This window comes from Triturus cristatus, chromosome 1_2, assembly GCF_964204655.1.
Source record: "Triturus cristatus chromosome 1_2, aTriCri1.1, whole genome shotgun sequence".
Lineage (NCBI taxonomy): Eukaryota > Metazoa > Chordata > Amphibia > Caudata > Salamandridae > Triturus > Triturus cristatus.
In genome coordinates, this window is record NC_140580.1 from 101,797,442 (window position 1) to 101,817,953 (window position 20,512).

At 51.4% G+C, this 20,512-nt stretch overlaps 1 protein-coding gene across 2 annotated transcripts in view; it reads left to right on the top strand.

Moving 5' to 3' along the window:
* EIF3A (eukaryotic translation initiation factor 3 subunit A) overlaps positions 1-20,512 on the top strand; it is a 735,236-nt gene that overhangs the window by 64,777 nt on the left and 649,947 nt on the right. For both annotated transcript variants that reach the window (XM_085602967.1, XM_085602977.1), the window contains exon 5: positions 4,357-4,556. In XM_085602967.1, the coding sequence (XP_085459093.1) occupies positions 4,357-4,556 (200 nt within the window). The remainder of the gene's footprint in view (positions 1-4,356; positions 4,557-20,512) is intronic.

Here is a 20,512-nt window from a genome sequence, read left to right on the forward strand (position 1 = left end):
CCCTGGGGATCATGAGAAACGGGGGAAACGCATAGCATAGAGACTTAGGCCATTCCTGCAGAAATGCATCCGTGGCCCTTGCCTCCGGGTCCGGTCTCCAACTGAAGAATTGGGGAACTTGCCTGTTCAGTCGGGATGCAAATAAGTCTTATCTGACAAGGGCCCCAAAGATGGGTCAGGCGCTGAAACACTCTGGGTAACAGCATCCAGTCGCTGGAGTCCTGCAGATGGCGGGAATTCCAATCTGCTACTTGGTTGCTGGAACCGGGCAGGTATTCCGCAACCACTGAAATTCTGTTCTGCAGACAGAAGTGCCAGAAGTCTTTGGCGATCTCCGCCAGCATTCGCGACTTGGTACCACCCAACTTGTCAACGTATCGTACCGCCGATATGTTGTCCATCCGGAGGAGGATACAACAATCCGCCTTCTGAGGCGAGAGACATCTGATCGCAAAGGAACCAGCCAACCGTTCCAGGCAATTGATATGCAATTGTAGCTCTTCCAGCGACCACCCGTGGACACTGTGCCGCAACGGGCTTCCCCAACCCCATCGGCTGGCATCCGATTCATTTACCACATCCGGTGTTGATCCGAATAGCGCTCGGCCGTTCCAGGCTTCCATGTGATTTAGCCACCAGTCCATCTCCAGCCTCACCTCCTCTGAGAGAGGAATCTGTTCTGAGTAGCTGAGACCTTTCTGGAGATGGCGGATCTTGAGCCTCTGAAGGGCCCGGTAGTGAAGGGGGCCCAGGAAGATCGCTTGGATGGAAGAAGCCAATAGACCCACTATGCGGGCTAACGATCTCAGGGATGTCGTCTGCTTGCGAAGGGTAGACCGCAATTCCTGCTTGATGGCCCTGATCTTTGGCATTGGCAGCAAGAGTTGACACGTTAGAGAATTTATCAAGAAACCCAGAAACTCGATGGATTGAAAAGGAATTAACACTGACTTCTGCGGGTTGACAATGAACCCCAAACTCTGCAGCAGGTTTATCGCCCAATTGAGGTGCATTCGGACCGTCTGGGGGGAGGATGACAAAATTATTATGTCGTCCAGATATATTATGAGGCGGACTCCCCGAGCTCTGAGAGACTCCACTACCGGTCTCGGAAGCTTCGTGAAGCACCACGGTGCCGACAGACCGAACGGAAGGACCCTGTACTCGTAGCACACCTTTTTCCAGACAAACTGAAGGAACCTCCTGTGGGGCGGAAAAATGGGAATGGATAAGTACGCGTCTTTCAGGTCCAACCGGGCCATCCAGTCCCCATCCTGGAGGAGGTCGCGTAGCAGATGGATACCTTCCATCTTGAAAGGCCTATAAACCATCCAGGAATTGAACTCCTTGAGGTTTAACACTAACCTGGAACCGCCCCCTTTCTTCTCTACTAGGAAGACATTGCTCAGGAAACCATGAGGATGCACCACGGAGGGCACAATCACGCCTTTCTGCAACAAGGACTCTATTTGTGTTGCGATAAAGCTCTGATTGTGTTGGGAGAAAGACAGAGGGAGTGGGCGAGACTCTTGCGAAGGAGAGCCGTACATCTCTAGTCTGTACCCCTGTACAGTCTGCAACACCCATGCATCCTGCGAAATTTCGCGCCAGTTGTTGAGAAAAAGTCCCACTCTGCCCCCCCCAACGTCACTTCCGAAGAAGGAATTAGGCTCACCGGAGTTTCCAGCATCCTGTTGGTTATTGGAGTTTCCCCCAAATCTGCCACCTTTGCGGAACCTGTTTCTTGAACGGCGAGAGGGGTAAAAGTTGGAGGTATTGGAAGTGTTCTCTTGATACCTTCCCCTTTGTTGGCCACGTTGGGTGCCTTGATTGTACCCCTGGCCGAACGAGCGCCCACGAAAGCGTCCGGCCCTGCCAAAAAAACGGGCGTAAAGCCCGTTTTAAAGATCCTTGGGCCTTATCTAGCCCACTGAATGTGGCCACAAACTTTGTCAGCTCTTTTAGGAAGGGTTGACCAAACAGGAGACCCTGGGCTAGCGGACCAGATTCTGATGTGGACAATTCGGCCAGCCTGGGGTCCAGCTTTAAGAGGATTTATCGGCGCCGTTCCGTCGACAGCGCACAATTGGCGTTGCCAAGTTGGCACACCGCTCGTTGGGCCCAGCCAATCAGCTCGTCCGGGTCAATTGCGTGGGATGACTCCTTGGCCCTAAAGCCAAGTTAGAGGATCTTTGTAGAAGAGCCTATGACATCCAGCAGTTTATCTTGGCAGGACCTCCAGGACCTGTCCAAGCCTTTCTTGGGATACTTAGAATACTTCTTCAAATAAGTTAACATTGACGGGTCCACTTCCGGGGTAACCGCCGCCTTATCCGCCAGATCAGGCCTAGGGCATTCAGACCGCAGTCGTGCCCGCACGTCCGTGTCAAACGCTTGGCGCAGATGGGACTGGACATAATCTGCCACTTCTTCGGTTGGAAGCCAAGACGTGGAGTTAGGATGGATAATGTCAGCCGGCTCGAAATTGAGGACTTTAGGTGACGTGGTCGGACCGGAATGCTTTTCCTTTCTTGCCTTCTTGGAAGGACGAGGGGATTCTTCTTCGTCAGTGGTAGGGTCAGGGGTGGTGTCGTGACCATCATCCTCTTGGGATATCTCAGTAACTGTAGCCTCTCTACTTGAAGCAGAGCGTTCTTGGTCCGCCATTGACTTAGCCAGTTTAGCGAAATCCGCAGCATGGGGATTCGCTCTTCCTTTACCCCCAGCTCTAGCTCGGGAACCTGACGATGGAAGCCAGCCTTGCTGCTTGGCATAAGTACACAGGTGGCGTTTTAAGGGCGCAATTGCTCTCACCAACGCAGAATTTACAGACTGTTGGACACCCGCATCCAATGCCTCAACGAGGTCATACTCCATAGACCCAGAGGGTTCCTCCTCATAATAGTCCTCCTCATAGTACTCCGACATCTTTTCACACCAGTGTGTAATCACCGACCCTGGAGGAGCGCTTGTGACCCTGGCAAGTCAACCAGGTAGATAAGGTATGCAAAAAGGAGGTCAGGGGGAGTGGTAACCCCAGGCAAGCCCTAGATCAGTCACCAAACCGGTGAAGCCAAATTATAGTTTAGAATGTGGAGGGAGGGATGGTTTGCAAACCCCACTCTAGGCAAAGCCTATGCTCAATTGTACAGCCCCACCGTGTGGTATAACAATAGGGCGTCCGAGGAGCTAAGAAGACTAGCCTTTTGCCTAGAAATTGGCATAAAATCGGGTCCGAAGCATCCACACGCTGCTCCGGCGTTCATTCAAGCCCCCAACAACGTTATCGGGCAAATATGGCCGCCGCGCATGCGCGCTGGCCAAGGCTCGCTAAAACTGAAAGAGGACTGCGCGTCACGCAGACGCGCGTCCCCGCTCCTCTAATCCTCCCGCTTCACCGAGCCAGAAGCCAGCGACGCGAGGGAACCGCTCCACACGGAAGCGGAGAACAAAGTCACTCAAGGGAAAACCGGATACCCCGGTAAGCGCTCGCAGCGCGTCTGAGGACAAGTAATACACAAAGAGTACCAACACTAAAACCTCTACGAGTACCAACACTAAAACCTCTACGTGGAGGTTATTACTCGCTTTCGCAGCAATCGCGCAACTTTGACAGCGCGTACATTGCGCAATTAACGCCAGCAATAAACGCACAATAGCAAATACATTGAACAGTCAGAGCAAAATAAGGGCACTTAACTGGCTGCGGAGCAGCAAAGAAAGAGGACTCTATGTGCTTGCAGGGACCTTATATAACCTGGACTCTATGGTTGTCACATGGTTTTTATCTCTGTTTTCATTGGCTGCTGTGAGCTTCTAGTAAAGAATGAGAAGCATAATCCTTGCCTCCGGTCCTGACATAGAATTTGTTTCACCAGTGAAAGACCGAGGAAGGAAGATGTACAGAAATTAAATTCTATGGCCTCCGCAGTTGAGCAGTGTTAGACATTTATTGTCCTGTAGTGGAAATTTATAGGAGGGAATGTAAATAACTCGAAGTGGTATTTACTTTACTATAAATGCAAAACCAAAAAGCATTGACGCTGTTAATAGTTCATTTGAGAGATGATGCTTTAGGATCTGAATTTTGCTATTTCCATAGATTACACATTTTGGCCAGCTTCTATCTTTTTTAAGGGGATGCCTAAAATTTACAAAGCTTATTTTTTCTAATGAAATGTTAGTTAAGTTCCAGCACCATTGTTTTGGGCAAGTGGACGGGGGTATGGGGAGAGAAAGTATTTTGTTTTTGGTAAGGCTGTTCAAGAAAACTAAGACTTCTAAGGCAAAGTAAAACCTTGATACAACTTCAAATGTTCCCCCTAGTTAAAAAATTAAAATATTGCCTGTTTACAGCTTTCAGGTTCTGCTTGCTATACACCCGGAAGGCAGAGTTTCGCAAGTTATGTGATAATCTGCGTATGCATTTGGGGCAGATCCAACGTCATCACAACCAGAGCACGGCAATTAATCTGAACAACCCAGAGAGTCAGTCCATGCATCTTGAAACGCGCCTGGTCCAGCTTGACAGTGCTATCAGCATGGAGCTTTGGCAGGTAGGAGGTGGGCAAAGGACTATCAGTCACACTGTGTTATAGCTGGCTGGTCATACCATGGTCAATATGTGGAGTCTTTTCACTGCCCACTCATTACATTTGCATTGGACCTATGTAATCCTTATGAAGCGTCATCAATTGCACTGAATTAAGTAGACCCTCTGGTGGTGAAAGTGATAAACTGCAAGGTTTCCAGATCGTTAGGTATTTGTTATATCTTTAAACTCAAAAATTCTTAGAAATACATTTTTTCTCGGATATAGGTGGCCAGTCTGACATCCAGGGTTTAAATAGGTAATGATTTATACAGATTGCTATATGCATATGGTAGCAGACTGGTGCCAGGACCATTGCCACAGATATAATAGCAAATTATGCAAAGCCCGACCCCTTCCCCCACACACTTCTACATTACGAGACCTGCGTCTTTGAAAATGCTTAAAAATACTTAACTGCTAACTGAACGCACTTAGTTGATGTTTCAGCTGGCTGACATGTAGATACTTTATCTTGTAAGTAAGATATGATCGAATCTGTGAGACTGCAGCCACCTGTAGTCCGGTGTTTCATATTGTCATTTACTCAAAGATTGGTACATGTTCAATTAACAGGACAGTATTACTAGGGTTACTTGGAACCTGGATCAGCCCAACTGGTTAATGATCAACTAGTTTAACATATGAACATTGGTGAATTTGTAGAGCTTGCAGCTTTGCGACTCCATCTGTGTCCCATGCCAATGAATGATGAGATGATTTTGTCATTGGTTTGTTTTCCTAATTTGATTACACCGTGGGTACACTTGCGCACTGCGTTCTCCATTTTGATCTCAGTGGCATCTGTTTCTGATGGATACTTCTAACTGCAGATTCCTCCAATGTAGAATATTCCCCCAGGCACCAGACTGGGTCTGAAAACTTTCTCAGCAGTGCTCCATGCTTACTTTGTTCTGGCCCCCAAAGTGATGAAGCGGTGATTCATAGAAGCACCACTCCTGTGCTGTGAAGTTTCTTTCTTTCTGCACTTTTGCACATTGATTCTGGAGCACCGCTCCCTTTCACTGGTTCACAGATTCCTTTTCAAACGGGAAATGAGTTTTCAAGGAATGATGTCCAAAGCAAACGTCGGTGATGGACCCACACAAGGTCTGTCTCTGTTTTGGCACAACTCAAGATGTGCAAACAATATACTCTCATGCACCTGAAGGCAATCCAAGACTGTGATCTGCAGTTATAAGTTACCAAACCCCGAAAGAAGTCTCTATCCTCTTTATGTCCTGCTCCAAGTCGAGGAAGCAAACTTGTTCCTGCTCTTGAAGTGGCTCCTGTGATAGGTCTCCTTCTCAGTCAAGTTCATCCGATAAGTCAAAGTACAAGAAGAAATGCAAGAAGTTGAAGTGGGACTTATCTCCAACAAGCCACTGTTTCGAAAGTGAATTCCAGAGGGGGTCAAAGTGTGAACTTATCTTTCTTTTGCTCTCCAGTCGCGTAGCCTGTTCCACAACTGGTCTCACTGCGTTTAACTGTCCTGTGCCATCGGCGATGCTATAGCAGGTTGAAGCCTTGTTTCGTATTGTTGACTCTCTGCTGGTTTCTCTAGTGTGCTTCAGTGCGAAAGGGATCCGCAGGGGCCTCCTGTCAGAATCCCCCACTGGTAATCTTTCGTTGTGCCGTCTGTGCCCTTAGAACCTGCCTTGAATTCTGCACCAGCAACTCTGGTACCGACTTTGACACCAAGAGCCATGCCGGTATTTTCTCCACCGACGAGGGACCCACCAGTGCCAGAGGTTGAGCCTTTGCCAACTTGTAAGAAACTGGCTCTATATATACTACACCAAAATGAGGTATAGTGTGTATAGAGTGCAAGTGTCCCCAGAGCTAGGCAGAGGTCAAAGTTAGATAGAACCTTACTCTCTAATAGTGGTAGCTTGGTCGAGCAGTAAGGCAGTATTGGAGGACAGTGTTAAGCCTTTGATGTACACACTCAGTCAGCAAATAAATTCACACACTCAAGCACTGAACTATAGGCCAATTGTGTTTGTATAAAAAATATACTGTTTTTATTTTTAGAACCAAGCAAGCCTGGTACAGGTAAGCATTGAATACTTTTCAGTAATAAGTTACAGGATATAGAACAGTTGAAAAATGCAATAAGAATTGTACTTTGTTTGATTCACAGGGGAGCAGTAGTATGCAACACTTAGCAAATACAGTACATTGAAATGAATAGGCTTTTTCAGTAAATTGCAGGCAATTTACTTTTTACGTTACTTTTTTAACTTCGTGCTGGATATCTAGATTCAGCACTGGGACATTTCCTAGAAACAGGTAAGTAATTCCGTTTTGGTTATTCGCATGATTTTTTTTGATAAACAAATGTTATTGTTTCAAGAGAATGCAACCACCAATGCTTCAACATTGCAGAATACTGATATTGACACATTACATCTAGAAGAACACATACATTGCACTCAGGCCCGCCCTCCCGCGGTGAACAGCATAATGTGCGGATGGGACAAGCTAGTCCACGCCACCCAACCATTTGCCCCACACCCTCCGGAATTTCTTAGGACACCCCTGTGCCTCGTACAAGGGTTTCTCTTGTGCCGCACACCAATCCATCCCCTTTCTCCATCCGGCTGAGCTGCGAGGTGTAGGACATTTCCATGAGGCGACTATGTCCCGTTTTGCCACGACCATGGCTGTATTATAAAATAACTTCTCGTTCCTGGACCCATCAAGGACGTCTGTAATCCCTAAGATGGAGTGACGTGGATCGTGCGGAACCTCCCACCCCAGGACCTCGGACAGCTCAGTTTCAGTCTTCCCCAGAACTGCGCCAATCGGGGGCAAGCCCATACCATGTGGAAGAAATCGGCCGGATCTTGGCCGCAGCGTGTGCATGAGCCGGATGGGGAGAGGCCGGCTTGATACAGGCGCTGTGGGGTTAGATAGACAGTGTGTATGTAGTATAATTGGATCAAGCGGAGCGTGGCGGATGCGGTGACTGTCCTGGGTGACATGAGAGCGTCCAGCCAGTCCACCTCATCCAGGGGGCCCACCCGTTCTTCCCATTGGTCCCGAAGTCCGTCGAGCGGGTGTTGGGGTGTTGTTGATCAATGTCTTGTAAACACGGGAAATGCCCCCTGTTGGAAATACTCCCACACCGGAAAGGGTAGTGGTAACGGGGTCTCTCCAGACACACTGTGGTAGCTTGGCTCGAGTGGTCAGGAATCAGGCACCGTGCTAAGCATACGTCATACCCATACAATAACCATGCGTGCATCCGTTCCAAAAACGACTACACCGTAAAAATTATGAAAATATCTTTCTTTATCTTCTTTTTCTCTTAGTTGCTGATTAAATAAATAATAACACAATCACAATATACAAGGCTTTTTAAATAGTGCAGGTCAAATAAATACTGGCTTAATGATTCAATAAATAGGGGTGATCATAAATAATTAAGGCATAAATATAAGTGCAATACATACAGGCAATTAAATATTCTGAGGCAATAAATACTGTAAACCAATAAATATTGTGCGACAAATACTGTGGAACAATAAATACAGTGAAGCAATAAATAGGTTAAATACAATAAATACAGTGCTCTCAATAAATAATTAAAAGCTGACAGTGACACTTCTAGAATCAGATCACATTTAGATTTCTATGGGCTGATTTGGCCCAGGCACAGCTTGTAGTTATGTGGATGGCTTGAGGGTGTCTACTCCCTGGCTTGGACAAGGCTGAGGCCTAAACTGAGGTAGATCAAGGGGGGGATACTAGAGACCTGGCTCTCTCACTCTACACAACCCCTCTGAATTAGTCTCAGCTCACCCCTGGCACAGTCAAGCTGGTTCCAGCACCTCTCTAACCCCTAGAGTAGTCTCTTAGGATTCCACAGGGCCTTAGGCGCCCTCTATTCCACTTGCTGCCCTTTTTCTGAAGCTCCGACGCCGCTGGAGTCGTGTCGACGCCGTGAGGCGGTTCCGGTTCGATGTCGGCGGCCTCGGCACAATGTCAGTTCTTGACGACGCCGGTAGGCGGTTCCGGATCGATGTCTGCGGCCTCTGCTCGATCTCGACCTCCGATTCGATGGCGTCGGGCAGTCTTGGCTCGATGTCGACTTCCGGCGGCTCCGGAGTGCGACCTCACTCCCGACCTCCGGTGCTTCTCTCCTCAGGTTCCGGCGACTCCGGAGTGCGACCTCCACTCCCGACCTCCGGCACGCTTCACCTCGGTCTCCGGCGACTCCGGAGGGCGGACTTCACTCCCCCGTCGACGCCGCTCACTCGACCTCGGGTGACTTCCTCCTCGACCTCTGGTACTCTCTACGACCTCCGTCGGCGCCCTCTCTCGACCTCTGGCGGCTCCGGGTACGACGTCTGCTTTTCCAGTCAGCGCCGCTTCTCCACCTCGGACTCCGGGTCTCTAGGCTTCTCGACGTCGGACTCCAGGAAAACCAACAATCAGGTCAGGACTTGGCTGTTCTTTGCTTCTAAGGCCTGTTCCTGCTGTCCAGGTCCTTAAGGTGGTTTTTCTTGCTTCTTCCCACACAGGGCTCCAGGCTGGGCTCAGTCAGTAGGGACTAGTATCAAGGGTGGGTTTATGGACCCCACTCCAGGCACAAGTTTCCACCCCTGCTGCCTCACTCCTTCCTCCTTCAGGTTTTTGCTGCTCACTCTTCACCAGTCAGGTGCCAACTGCCAGCTCCAACTGCCAACTCTCTGTCTTAGCTTCCCAACATTCTAAACCGCCTCCAACTGTCACAGGGCTCCAGAATGTTGCAGAAGGTTCTAGTAGGTTCCAGTGGGTGCTGGTGATGTCACAGGTGGCCACCATTTTGTGCTCCAGGCCCTCAGACAGAAGTTCCAATGGCTCCCTGAATCTGCAGCAACACTAAAAAGTCTGGTGGTTCCCAAAAAGGAAAAATACCAACAGGGTTTGAGGCAAAAGTGGGACAAAATTAATGATGAGGAGGGACCACCCTAAGGGCTGACAGGTCTAAGGGGAGAGCTACCCAACCCCTTGGGAGTTCTCATCACTAAGGCGGAAATACCTTGAGAGACCGTCTGCATTGGCGTGGTCCACTCCAGGCCGATGTTCCACCTGAAAGTCCATTCCCTGTAGGGAAATAGACCACCTCAACAACTTGGGATTCTCCCCCTTCATCTGCATCAGCCAACGAAGGGGTCTGTGGTCGGTCTGAACCAGGAAGTGCGAGCCAAACAGGTATGGCCGCAACTTCTTCAGAGCCCATACCACTGCAAAGGCTTCACGCTCTATTGCACTCCACTTCTGTTCCCTGGGAAGTAGTCTCCGGGATAGGAAGACCACGGGTTGATCCAGACCCTCTTCATTGAGTTGCGATAACACTGCCCCAATGCCATGTTCTGATGCATCCGTCTGGACAATGAACTCCTTGGAAAAGTCTGGGGCCCTTAAGACCGGGGCCTCGCACATGGCTTTCTTCAGTCTCACAAAGGCCTGCTGACAAGCCTCTGTCCAGACTACCCGTCGAGGTTGTTTCTTGGACGTGAGCTCCGTGAGGGGGGCTACAATGGTATCGTACCCCTTCACGAAGCGGCGGTAATATCCCGTGAGGCCCAGAAAAGCTCGGACCTCAGTCTGTGTCTTGGGGGGTTCCCAGGCCATGATGGCCTCTATCTTCGCCTGGAGGGGTTGCACCGCTCCCCTACCCACCAAGTGTCCAAGGTACACTACCGACCCCTGCCCGATCTGGCACTTGCTGGCCTTGATCGTTAATCCAGCTTGTCTCAGGGCCTGGAGAACAGCTTGCAGGTGACGCAAGTGATCCTCCCAGCTGTTACTGAAGACGGCTATGTCATCCAGATAAGCAGCAGAGAAACTCTCCATTCCGGTGAGGATCTGGTTTACCAGGCGCTGAAACGTGGCAGGTGCGTTCTTGAGCCCAAAGGGCATCACACAGAACTGGTAGTGGCCATTGGGCGTGGAGAAGGCTGACCTTTCCCTTGCTCCATCAGTCAAAGAGATCTGCCAGTACCCAGAAGTAAGGTCAAAGGTACTTGGATATTGGGCAGCTCCCAGCCGGTCAATCAATTCATCCGCCCTAGGGATCGGATGCGCATCAGTTTTGGTCACTGAATTCAGTCCCCGGTAGTCCACACAGAACCTCAGTTCCGGTTGGGCACCCGGTGGTGCAGCTTTTGGTACTAACACCACCGGACTGGACCAGGGGCTGCTAGAAGGTTCGATCACTCCTAGCTCCAGCATCTTAGTGACTTCACTGTGAATGCTGGCCTTCACCTTGTCTGTCATCCGGTAGATCTCTGACTTCACAGGTGGGCTGTCTCCTGTGTCCACGTCATGGACGCACAGGTGAGTCCTACCCGGGACAAGGGAGAACAACGAAGAGTACTGCCCCAGGACCTGGCGACAGTCCTCCTGCTGTTCAGGAGTTAGAGATGGGGAGAGAATCACTCCCTCCACCGACCCATCCTTCTCTTGAGACGCAAACAAATCAGGGAGAGGCTCGCTTTCCACGTCCTCTCCTCCGTCAGTCACCATCATCAAGATGACTTCGGGCCTCTCGTGGTGGGGTTTGAGGCGGTTGGCGTGCAGCACCCGTAGGGGCTGACGAGGGGTCTTCATGTCCACCAAGTAGGTAGCCTTACCCTTCTTCTCCAACACCTCAAAGGGTCCTGACCAGCGATCCTGGAGGGCGCTAAGCTCTCCTGGTTCGATCACCCACACCTTCTGGCCAGGCTCCAACTCCACCGGGTGAGCATTGTGGTCATACCACGCCTTCATCACTGCTTGGCTGGCTTCCAAGTTGTCAGAAGCTTGCTTCCACAACTTAGCCATTTGGCTCCGGAAGGCCAGCATGTAGCTCACCACATCCTGGGGAAGCTTTCTGGGAGTTTTTTCCCATCCGTCTCTCACCAGGTTGAGAGGTCCACGTACAGGGTGCCCATACAAAAGCTCGAAGGGGCTGAAGCCCACTCCCTTCTGTGGCACTTCCCTGTAAGAAAAGAGTAGACAGGGTAGGAGGACGTCCCATTTCCTCCGCAGGCTTTCAGGCAGACTTCTGATCATGCCTTTCAACGTTTTGTTAAACCTCTCCACCAGACCATTGGTCTGGGGGTGGTAAGGAGTTGTGAACCGGTAGGTCACTCCACACTCCTTCCACATCGCCCGCATGTACGCTGACATGAAGTTGGTCCCCCTGTCGGACACAACTTCCTTGGGAAAACCCACTCGGGTAAAGATTCCGATCAGGGCCCTAGCCACAACAGGTGCTGTTATGGTCCTCAGAGGTATTGCCTCTGGGTACCGTGTGGCGGCATGATCCACCAAAACCAGGATAAACCTGTGACCAGCTGTAGTCGGTGGATCTAACGGACCCACAATGTCGATGCCCACCCTTTCAAAGGGGGTGCTAACGACAGGAAGTGGTTCCAGGGGAGCTTTCAGCTTCACCCCTGTTTTCCCACTGGCTTGGCAAGACACATGTCCGGCAGTAGGTATCGGACGACACTTTCATCTGAGGCCAATAAAAGTGTGGGACAAGACGGGCGAAGGTCTTGTCTTGCCCCAGGTGTCCTGCCAATGGGATCTCGTGAGCCAACTCCAGAAGGAAGGCTCGATAACGTTGAGGGACTACCAAGGCTCGTGACGATCCATGTAGGGGTGCCTTGGGTTCACTGTAGAGGAGGCCATCCTCCCAGTAAACACTGTAGTTCCCTTCAACGTTCCCTGCTGCCTGGGCTTCGGCCTGTCGCCTCAGCCCCTCAAGGGTAGGGCACTCCCTCTGGCCCTGGCAGAATTCCTCCCTGGACGGGCCTCCCTCCACGTGCCACTCGGCCGGGATGGGTAGGTCCCCCAGTTTGGTAACATCCCCCACCGCAGACTCCTGGTCCACCACCTCCGGTGGCCTATCCGTCCTACGGGGTGTGGACGCCGAGGCAGGCTCCTCCTGTCCTCGGTTCTTCCCTTGACTGGCAGCTGGCTGGGCCTTTGTTCCAGGCTCCAGCCGAAACGAACTCCCTCTCCGGGTAGTCGCGGACCCTGTGCTCACACAGGCCCAGTCAGGTGTACCCAGCATCTCAGTATGAGTCCGGTATTCCACCTCCTTCCAAGCATTGTGCTCCATGTCATTCCCCAGTAGACAATCGACTGGCACGGCAGGGCTTACGGCAACTCGAAGTGAACCTGCAACCCCCCCCCCATTCAAAGGGAACCTCGGCCACTGGATAGTGGCCTGTTCTGCCGTCAGCCATCGCGGCTGGGTGGAGTACATCGGGGAATTACCTGCTCTGGAGACACCAGTTGACTACGTACCATAGTCATACTGGCTCCTGTCTCTCAGAGCCTCCCCTCTTTGGCCGTTGATGGTGACCCACTGCCCATACTTTACGGTATTTGCGGGCACCTTGATCTTAGGAACCATCTCCCGTTCTCCCAGGGACACTAAAGTGACACCCGCCCACTCCCTTCCCTTAGTTAAGGGCATCTCCTCCCCGAGCACTGCACTAGCTACTCCGGGGGTCTTTCCTCCAATGGGAGGGGGTGGTCGTTTCAGGCACTTCGGATCTCCCTTATAGTGTCCAACGCCACCGCACTCGTAGCAATGGACAACCCTTGGCTGCTGACTCTGGCCAGGATTAGGGTTTCTGGGTGGGTTAGCCCTAGGGGTGAATCCTGTTCCCTTTCCTTGGAAATTATTTTGGGGGCCTTTGGAGAACCCCTTTTTCTTTTCCCCTCCCTCTTTTTTCTGAGGGGCGCCCTGTCCGGCCTTTTGAGTATCCCCTCCAGTCCCCCTTGTGGACACCCGGGTACTAGCCCAAATGTCCGCCTCCTCAGCAAGCTTCCGGGGACTGGTCAGCTTGCTATCCACCAGGTGTTGACGCAGTTCAGGGAAACATTTCTCGAGCAGGTGTTCCTTCAGTACTAGATCAAACAACCCCTCGTAGTTCCTCACTTCACTGCCCTGAATCCAACCCTCTAGTGCCTTCTTTGCATAGTCCAGGAAGTCCACCCAATTCTGTGTGCCCAGTTTGTGACTACCCCTGAACTTCTGTCTGTACTTTTCGGGTGTTAGTCCAAACTTTCTTATGAGCACCAGTTTCATGGTGGGGTGGTGGGTCTGCTCATCCTCCTCGAGGGCCAATAATGTTCAAACTGGAATGGCATGGTGAGCAAAAAAACGATGGATTTAGGCCCAGATCTCTGTACTGGGGTGAATGTATGACATTGTTCTGCATTCTGTCCATCAATTGTTGTTTTTGCAATAATGCATCCCTACCAGCTGGAGGCATGTACTTGTACAATCCCCCTCCCCAGTACTTCTCTGGAACCCCATGGGCCCTTAACGAGACCTCATAGGCCGCTAGCCACTTGGCGATATCGTCACCCACCCCATAGCTAGCTACTATGTCCTTTGGCAGGTAGGGTTTGGGTTCCCTGGTGTACTCTCGTTCTTCGCTGCCACCGTTAGGTACAGGGTGTGCCCCGATTCTCAGGATCTGAAGATCTATCTCTTTCAGCCTTATCTCATGAGCCATCCTCTGTTCCTCCTTCTCTTTCTCCAGCCTTGCTAAGTCCCATGTGAGCTGTCTTTTCTCCCTCCGGTCTGTTAACTCCACTTCAGACAAGCCACCGCTAGAGGCACTGCTGCCCTTCCTGGAAAGTGTCCTGGGCCCCGCTGACAGGTTCCCCACCTCAGGTTGGTACAAACCAGCTCCCTCACTGTCGGGCTCTCTATCCCTGTCCTCCTCCTCAGCCTTGCTTTCTCGTCGTGCCTCCCCCCAAGCCCTTAAGCTGGTTTGGAGTGCACCCTTCTTTGCTCCTGGGGGACAATACACCCCCTCCCGCTGACACAACTTCCTGAGTTGGGCCACAGTGTACGTTTCTAAATTCTCCAGTACAAACTCCATCTTGCCCACTCAGGTCAGAGGACAGTTATTTGCAGTAACTATGCAGGGGGGTACCTTATATAATACCTCCTCCCACCACCAGAGTAAATTTGGAAAAACAAAAACTCACAATTAGGAAGGCCGCTTTGAGAACTCCCGGTGTAGGCCTATGGACTACCCACAGTTATTGTTGAGTATACGTAGGCACAGCTCTATCCCACCACTGAACACCAATTAAGTTAGAAATACTCCCACTCCCACACCGGAAAGGGTAGTGGTAACGGGGTCTCTCCAGACACACTGTGGTAGCTTGGCTCGAGTGGTCAGGAATCAGGCACCGTGCTAAGCATACGTCATAACCATACAATAACCATGCGTGCATCCGTTCCAAAAACGACTACACCGTAAAAATTATGAAAATATCTTTCTTTATCTTCTTTTTCTCTTAGTTGCTGATTAAATAATAACACAATCACAATATACAAGGCTTTTTAAATAGTGCAGGTCAAATAAATACTGGCTTAATGATTCAATAAATAGGGGTGATCATAAATAATTAAGGCATAAATATAAGTGCAATACATACAGGCAATTAAATATTCTGAGGCAATAAATACTGTAAACCAATAAATATTGTGCGACAAATACTGTGGAACAATAAATACAGTGAAGCAATAAATAGGTTAAATACAATAAATACAGTGCTCTCAAATAATTAAAAGCTGACAGTGACACTTCTAGAATCAGATCACATTTAGATTTCTATGGGCTGATTTGGCCCAGGCACAGCTTGTAGTTATGTGGATGGCTTGAGGGTGTCTACTCCCTGGCTTGGACAAGGCTGAGGCCTAAACTGAGGTAGATCAAGGGGGGGATACTAGAGACCTGGCTCTCTCACTCTACACAACCCCTCTGAATTAGTCTCAGCTCACCCCTGGCACAGTCAAGCTGGTTCCAGCACCTCTCTAACCCCTAGAGTAGTCTCTTAGGATTCCACAGGGCCTTAGGCGCCCTCTATTCCACTTACTGCCCTTTTTCTGAAGCTCCGACGCCGCTGGAGTCGTGTCGACGCCGTGAGGCGGTTCCGGTTCGATGTCGGCGGCCTCTGCTCGATCTCGACCTCCGATTCGATGGCGTCGGGCAGTCTTGGCTCGATGTCGACTTCCGGCGGCTCCGGAGTGCGATCCTCACTCCCGACCTCCGGTGCTCCTCTCCTCGGGTTCCGGCGACTCCGGAGTGCGACCTCACTCCCGACCTCCGGTGCTTCTCTCCTCAGGTTCCGGCGACTCCGGAGTGCGACCTCCACTCCCGACCTCCGGCACGCTTCACCTCGGTCTCCGGCGACTCCGGAGGGCGGACTTCACTCCCCCGTCGACGCCGCTCACTCGACCTCGGGTGACTTCCTCCTCGACCTCTGGTACTCTCTACGACCTCCGTCGGCGCCCTCTCTCGACCTCTGGCGGCTCCGGGTACGACGTCTGCTTTTCCAGTCAGCGCCGCTTCTCCACCTCGGACTCCGGATCTCTAGGCTTCTCGACGTCGGACTCCAGGAAAACCAACAATCAGGTCAGGACTTGGCTGTTCTTTGCTTCTAAGGCCTGTTCTTGCTGTCCAGGTCCTTAAGGTGGTTTTTCTTGCTTCTTCCCACACAGGGCTCCAGGCTGGGCTCAGTCAGTAGGGACTAGTATCAAGGGTGGGTTTATGGACCCCACTCCAGGCACAAGTTTCCACCCCTGCTGCCTCACTCCTTCCTCCTTCAGATTTTTGCTGCTCACTCTTCACCAGTCAGGTGCCAACTGCCAGCTCCAACTGCCAACTCTGTCTTAGCTTCCCAACATTCTAAACCGCCTCCAACTGTCACAGGGCTCCAGAATGTTGCAGAAGGTTCTAGTAGGTGCTGGTGATGTCACAGGTGGCCACCATTTTGTGCTCCAGGCCCTCAGACAGAAGTTCCAGGGGTAGATAAAATGGCTCCCTGAATCTGCAGCAACACTAAAAAGTCTGGTGGTTCCCAAAAAGGAAAAATACCAACAGGGTTTGAGGCATAAGTGGGACAAAATAAATAATGATGAGGAGGGACCACCCAAAGGGCTGACAGGTCTAACACCCCCCCCTCCCCAGATCGCCCAACACGGTCTGTGCTTCAGGGGGACTGTACTCAGAGAGCCTAGTGTCCTCTGGCAAATGTACGTGGAGGGTATGCCGCAATTGTAAGTACTTATAAAATTGTGATGAATGGAGGGAATACTTGGATTGGAGGTCTTTAAAGGATCGCGCATGGCCGTTCGCCCACACATCACCAAGCGGAGAGATCCCGTTATGATCCCACTGACGGAACCCCTGCAGTCCACTGACTTCCCGGAGCCAAGTACCGTGCCATAGAGGCGTGTGCTGAGTGAGTTTGCGCGTCCACTTGGTATGCCGTAAAGCAGCCCGCCAGGCCAAAAGCACAGAGCGTGTGACGTCCGGCAAGGAGAACGGGAGGGGTTCTCCGTACATGAGGGATTGAATTCGAGGCAGGCCGAGTGCACTTGGCGCACGCCTTTACGCTCGGTCTGACCACCCCCCATTGAACCAGTCATGAATACACAACAGCCGAGTTGCCAGGTAGTAGAGCTATAAATGCGTCATCCCCATGCCCCCATCAAATGTTGGGATCTGACAGGTACGCAATGCCATCCGGCCCCCCCCCCCCCCCCCCCAGGAATTTAGCAGACAAAGTGTCAATCTCCCGAAACCACACCCGCGGAAAGCAAAAGGGGGTGTTTAGCAGGACATAAATCTGTGGAGAATCAGCATTTTAAACAAGGCGACCCTCCCCAAAGGGTTCAGCGGCAATGTCTGCCATTTGTGGAGATATGCCTTAGCCTTCTTCACAAGCGGGGGTGACGTTGAGAGACCATCCCAGTTCTGGGAGGAGCGTGACCCCTATCCCGAGATATTTGAAGGGCTGACGTCGAAGCGGTATCCTAGACTGCTAGTTGTAGCATTCTCTAGAGAGATGGAGCGGGACAAGAATCGACTTGTTGGCGTTCGAGGCATGTGGGCTGCTGAATTCATATCTGTGCATAGATCGCCGCCTAGTGTTGGTTCCGGATGATTGCACATTGTTATCCTGGAAGAGTCTTCGAATTATCACGAGATAGGTGACTCCTCCCCTGGACCATAGTGCGCATGGGCATCCTCTCCATCCTCATATTGTTTTTTTCCGCCATTGGGTTCGGATGTGACTATCTTAGCTCAACTTAGGAATACTTAGTTTTAGGCCAAAAGGCCTTTAGTTTTCGTCGGTACAGTTACCGTCCGGTGTCGACTACTAGCTTTAGTGCTCCACACCCTCTTCCGACTTTCGTACCGAATTGGTCCAAACTTCGAAGCTCGATCGACGATGGAATCGAGAACTCCGTTCAAAAGGTGTCCGTTATGCCACGCCAAGTACCCTCATATCGACGTCCACCCAGTCTGTAATAAATGTCTCTCGCTGGATCACGACGAATCGAAATGCATGGCCTGTGCACGGTTCCGATCCAAGAAGACTCTGCAGAACCGACGGGCAGCGAGGCTCGAGGCGCAGCAAGCAGCGCCCGCACCCACCAACATATTCAGCACCTAGGACGCCGAGAGCGTGGAAGAAGTAGTCTCTAGCCCCGCTTCAGAACATGATTCCCGATCGAACGACTATGATGAAGTGCCCTTTCGACGTGAAGAAACCGTCGACGAGGTAGGAGACTTCGACGAGGCCTACGGGGCCGAAGAAGACAGCTCTCCCGAAGAGCTAGGCCAATCCGTCGAAACGGAGGCCGAAACGGTACGTCGTCGTCAGGCTCCGGTCGAGGGATCGCCTTAGGGCCTTACCCAAGATCAAATACATGGTTCCTCGGCCCCACCTTCCGGTCCGGCCTCGAACACTCTGCAAGAGCCACTATTACCGAAGACTACCGGGTTATTAAACCCAAAACCATCCATCGCTCCAGTCCCTTCAAAATCGAAAGTGAAACTGGTGGTGGTCGGATCGGAGGCGTCGAAACAATCCACTGCCCCGACGCCGAAAAAAGTCGTCGACTGCGTACAAAGGGACTTCGGCGCCGAGCTCACCGCAGCAGATGCGGTCGACACACAGAAAAAGCACGCCCTCAGGCACCACAAGACACCGAAGGCCGTAACCTCCGTAGTTAAAATGGCCGCCCCGGCTATGTCGACGCCTAAAGCACCGATGCCGAATAAGTCGTCGACTGTCGATGCATCCCTTCAGGCCAGTGACCCCCCTCCGACAAAGTCGGGGCCGACCTCGACGTCTACTACCAAGGTGCCCACCAAACCACCATCTGCGTTCGCTGTGCAGCAGGTCTCTGCATCTCTACAACGCATCCGTGACCGGGCAGCCCTCCACTCTATCTCGGGTCCCGACACTACCTCACCCTGTAGAGTGCACTCGGAGCCCACCAACATTACATTTGGGCTGCCACCGACATCGGCACTGAAACTATTTCAAATTCGGACGCGTGTCCTCCACACACAGTCCACCACCTCTGGCCTAACAGAACAAGACTCTTCGGGGCCACAATTTATCGACGCCGACACTGGCAGGTTAATGCTCCACAAGCGCAAAATAACGCCAGTCGGGGAAGAGGAGCCCTACAAAATTCCTCTTAAACGCAAGCTGCCAGCGGAGCAGGAACCAGTGCTACAAGAACACTTCCAACCCTTCCTCTCAGATCCGCAGTCCTTTTCTCCTACCCCTTCCGAATCGGACACAATGCAGGACTATGGCGGGGAGGATACCATCTACCCCGGGGACGTAGATCCCGATGAACAACTCCAAGACCCTGATCAGTCGTGGGATGATCCCACAGACCAAAGTGTCGCGCCACATACTCAAGATGCGCAACTCTACAACGCAAAAACGTCTCCTACAGAGGACACGGCTGCATTTAATGCCCTCATCGAACGGGCTGCTGCTCATCATGGGGTGGAGCTACATTCTGACGCCATTGAGGAAGATTTCCTGCTTGACACTTTCGCATCTTCAGAGAGAACTGTCAAAACTCTGCCCATGCTAAAAGGGGTTCTAAAACCTGCCAAAGACATTTTTAAGGACACCACAAGAGCCCGAGTGTTAAACCCCAGGATTGAAAAGAAATATAAGCCTGCACCCGGTGACCCTAAATACATTAGGGGTCAGCTGCCATTAGACTCTATGGTGGTTGCCAACGCTCGCAAAAGAGCCCACTCACAAATGACTGGTGATGCTCCTCCCCCAGACAAAGAGTCAAAAGTACTTGAAACATCGGGCAAACGCATTGCAGCGCAAGCAGCGAATATCCTGCGCATTGCCAATACACAGGCACTCCTGGCACGTTATGACAGGTCACATTACGACACGCTGGAGTCACTGCTCCAACATCTACCAGAAGAGTATAAAGAGTCAGCGGAACTCCTCATTCGAGAAGGACAACTCCTCACTAATGCATCCATAAAATGCGCCCTTGACGCAGCTGACACAGCGGCCAGGGCAATAAACACAAGTGTCATGCTGCGACGCCACGCCTGGTTACGCATCTCAGGCTTCAAACCAGAGATCCAAAACAATATTCTGAACTTACCAGTTAACACAGAATTCTTATTTGGCCCAGACGTTGACACTACCCTAGAAAAAATAAAGAAAGACACTGACACTGCGAAATCAATGGTGGCTCTACAAACGCAACAATTTCGTAGTGGCTCCTTTCGTCGCACCGGAAATAGGGGAACAACAAGGGGACAGGGGTCACAATAGCAGTATACTAAAGGTGGCACACAAAGCACCTATGACAAAAACAGGGGTGGATATCGTGGATCCAGCACCAAGGGCAGGGGACGTGGCTATGGCAACACCAGGTCCTCCCCAAAGAACAAACAGTGACGCCCTCTCCTTACCCCCCGACCACATAACACCTGTCGGGGGACGACTCCAGCTGTTCCTGTCCAAGTGGAAGAACATCACCACGGACAGGTGGGTCAGGGACATCATCCAGCACGGGTACTGTCTAGAACTAACTTCCACTCCACCCAACAT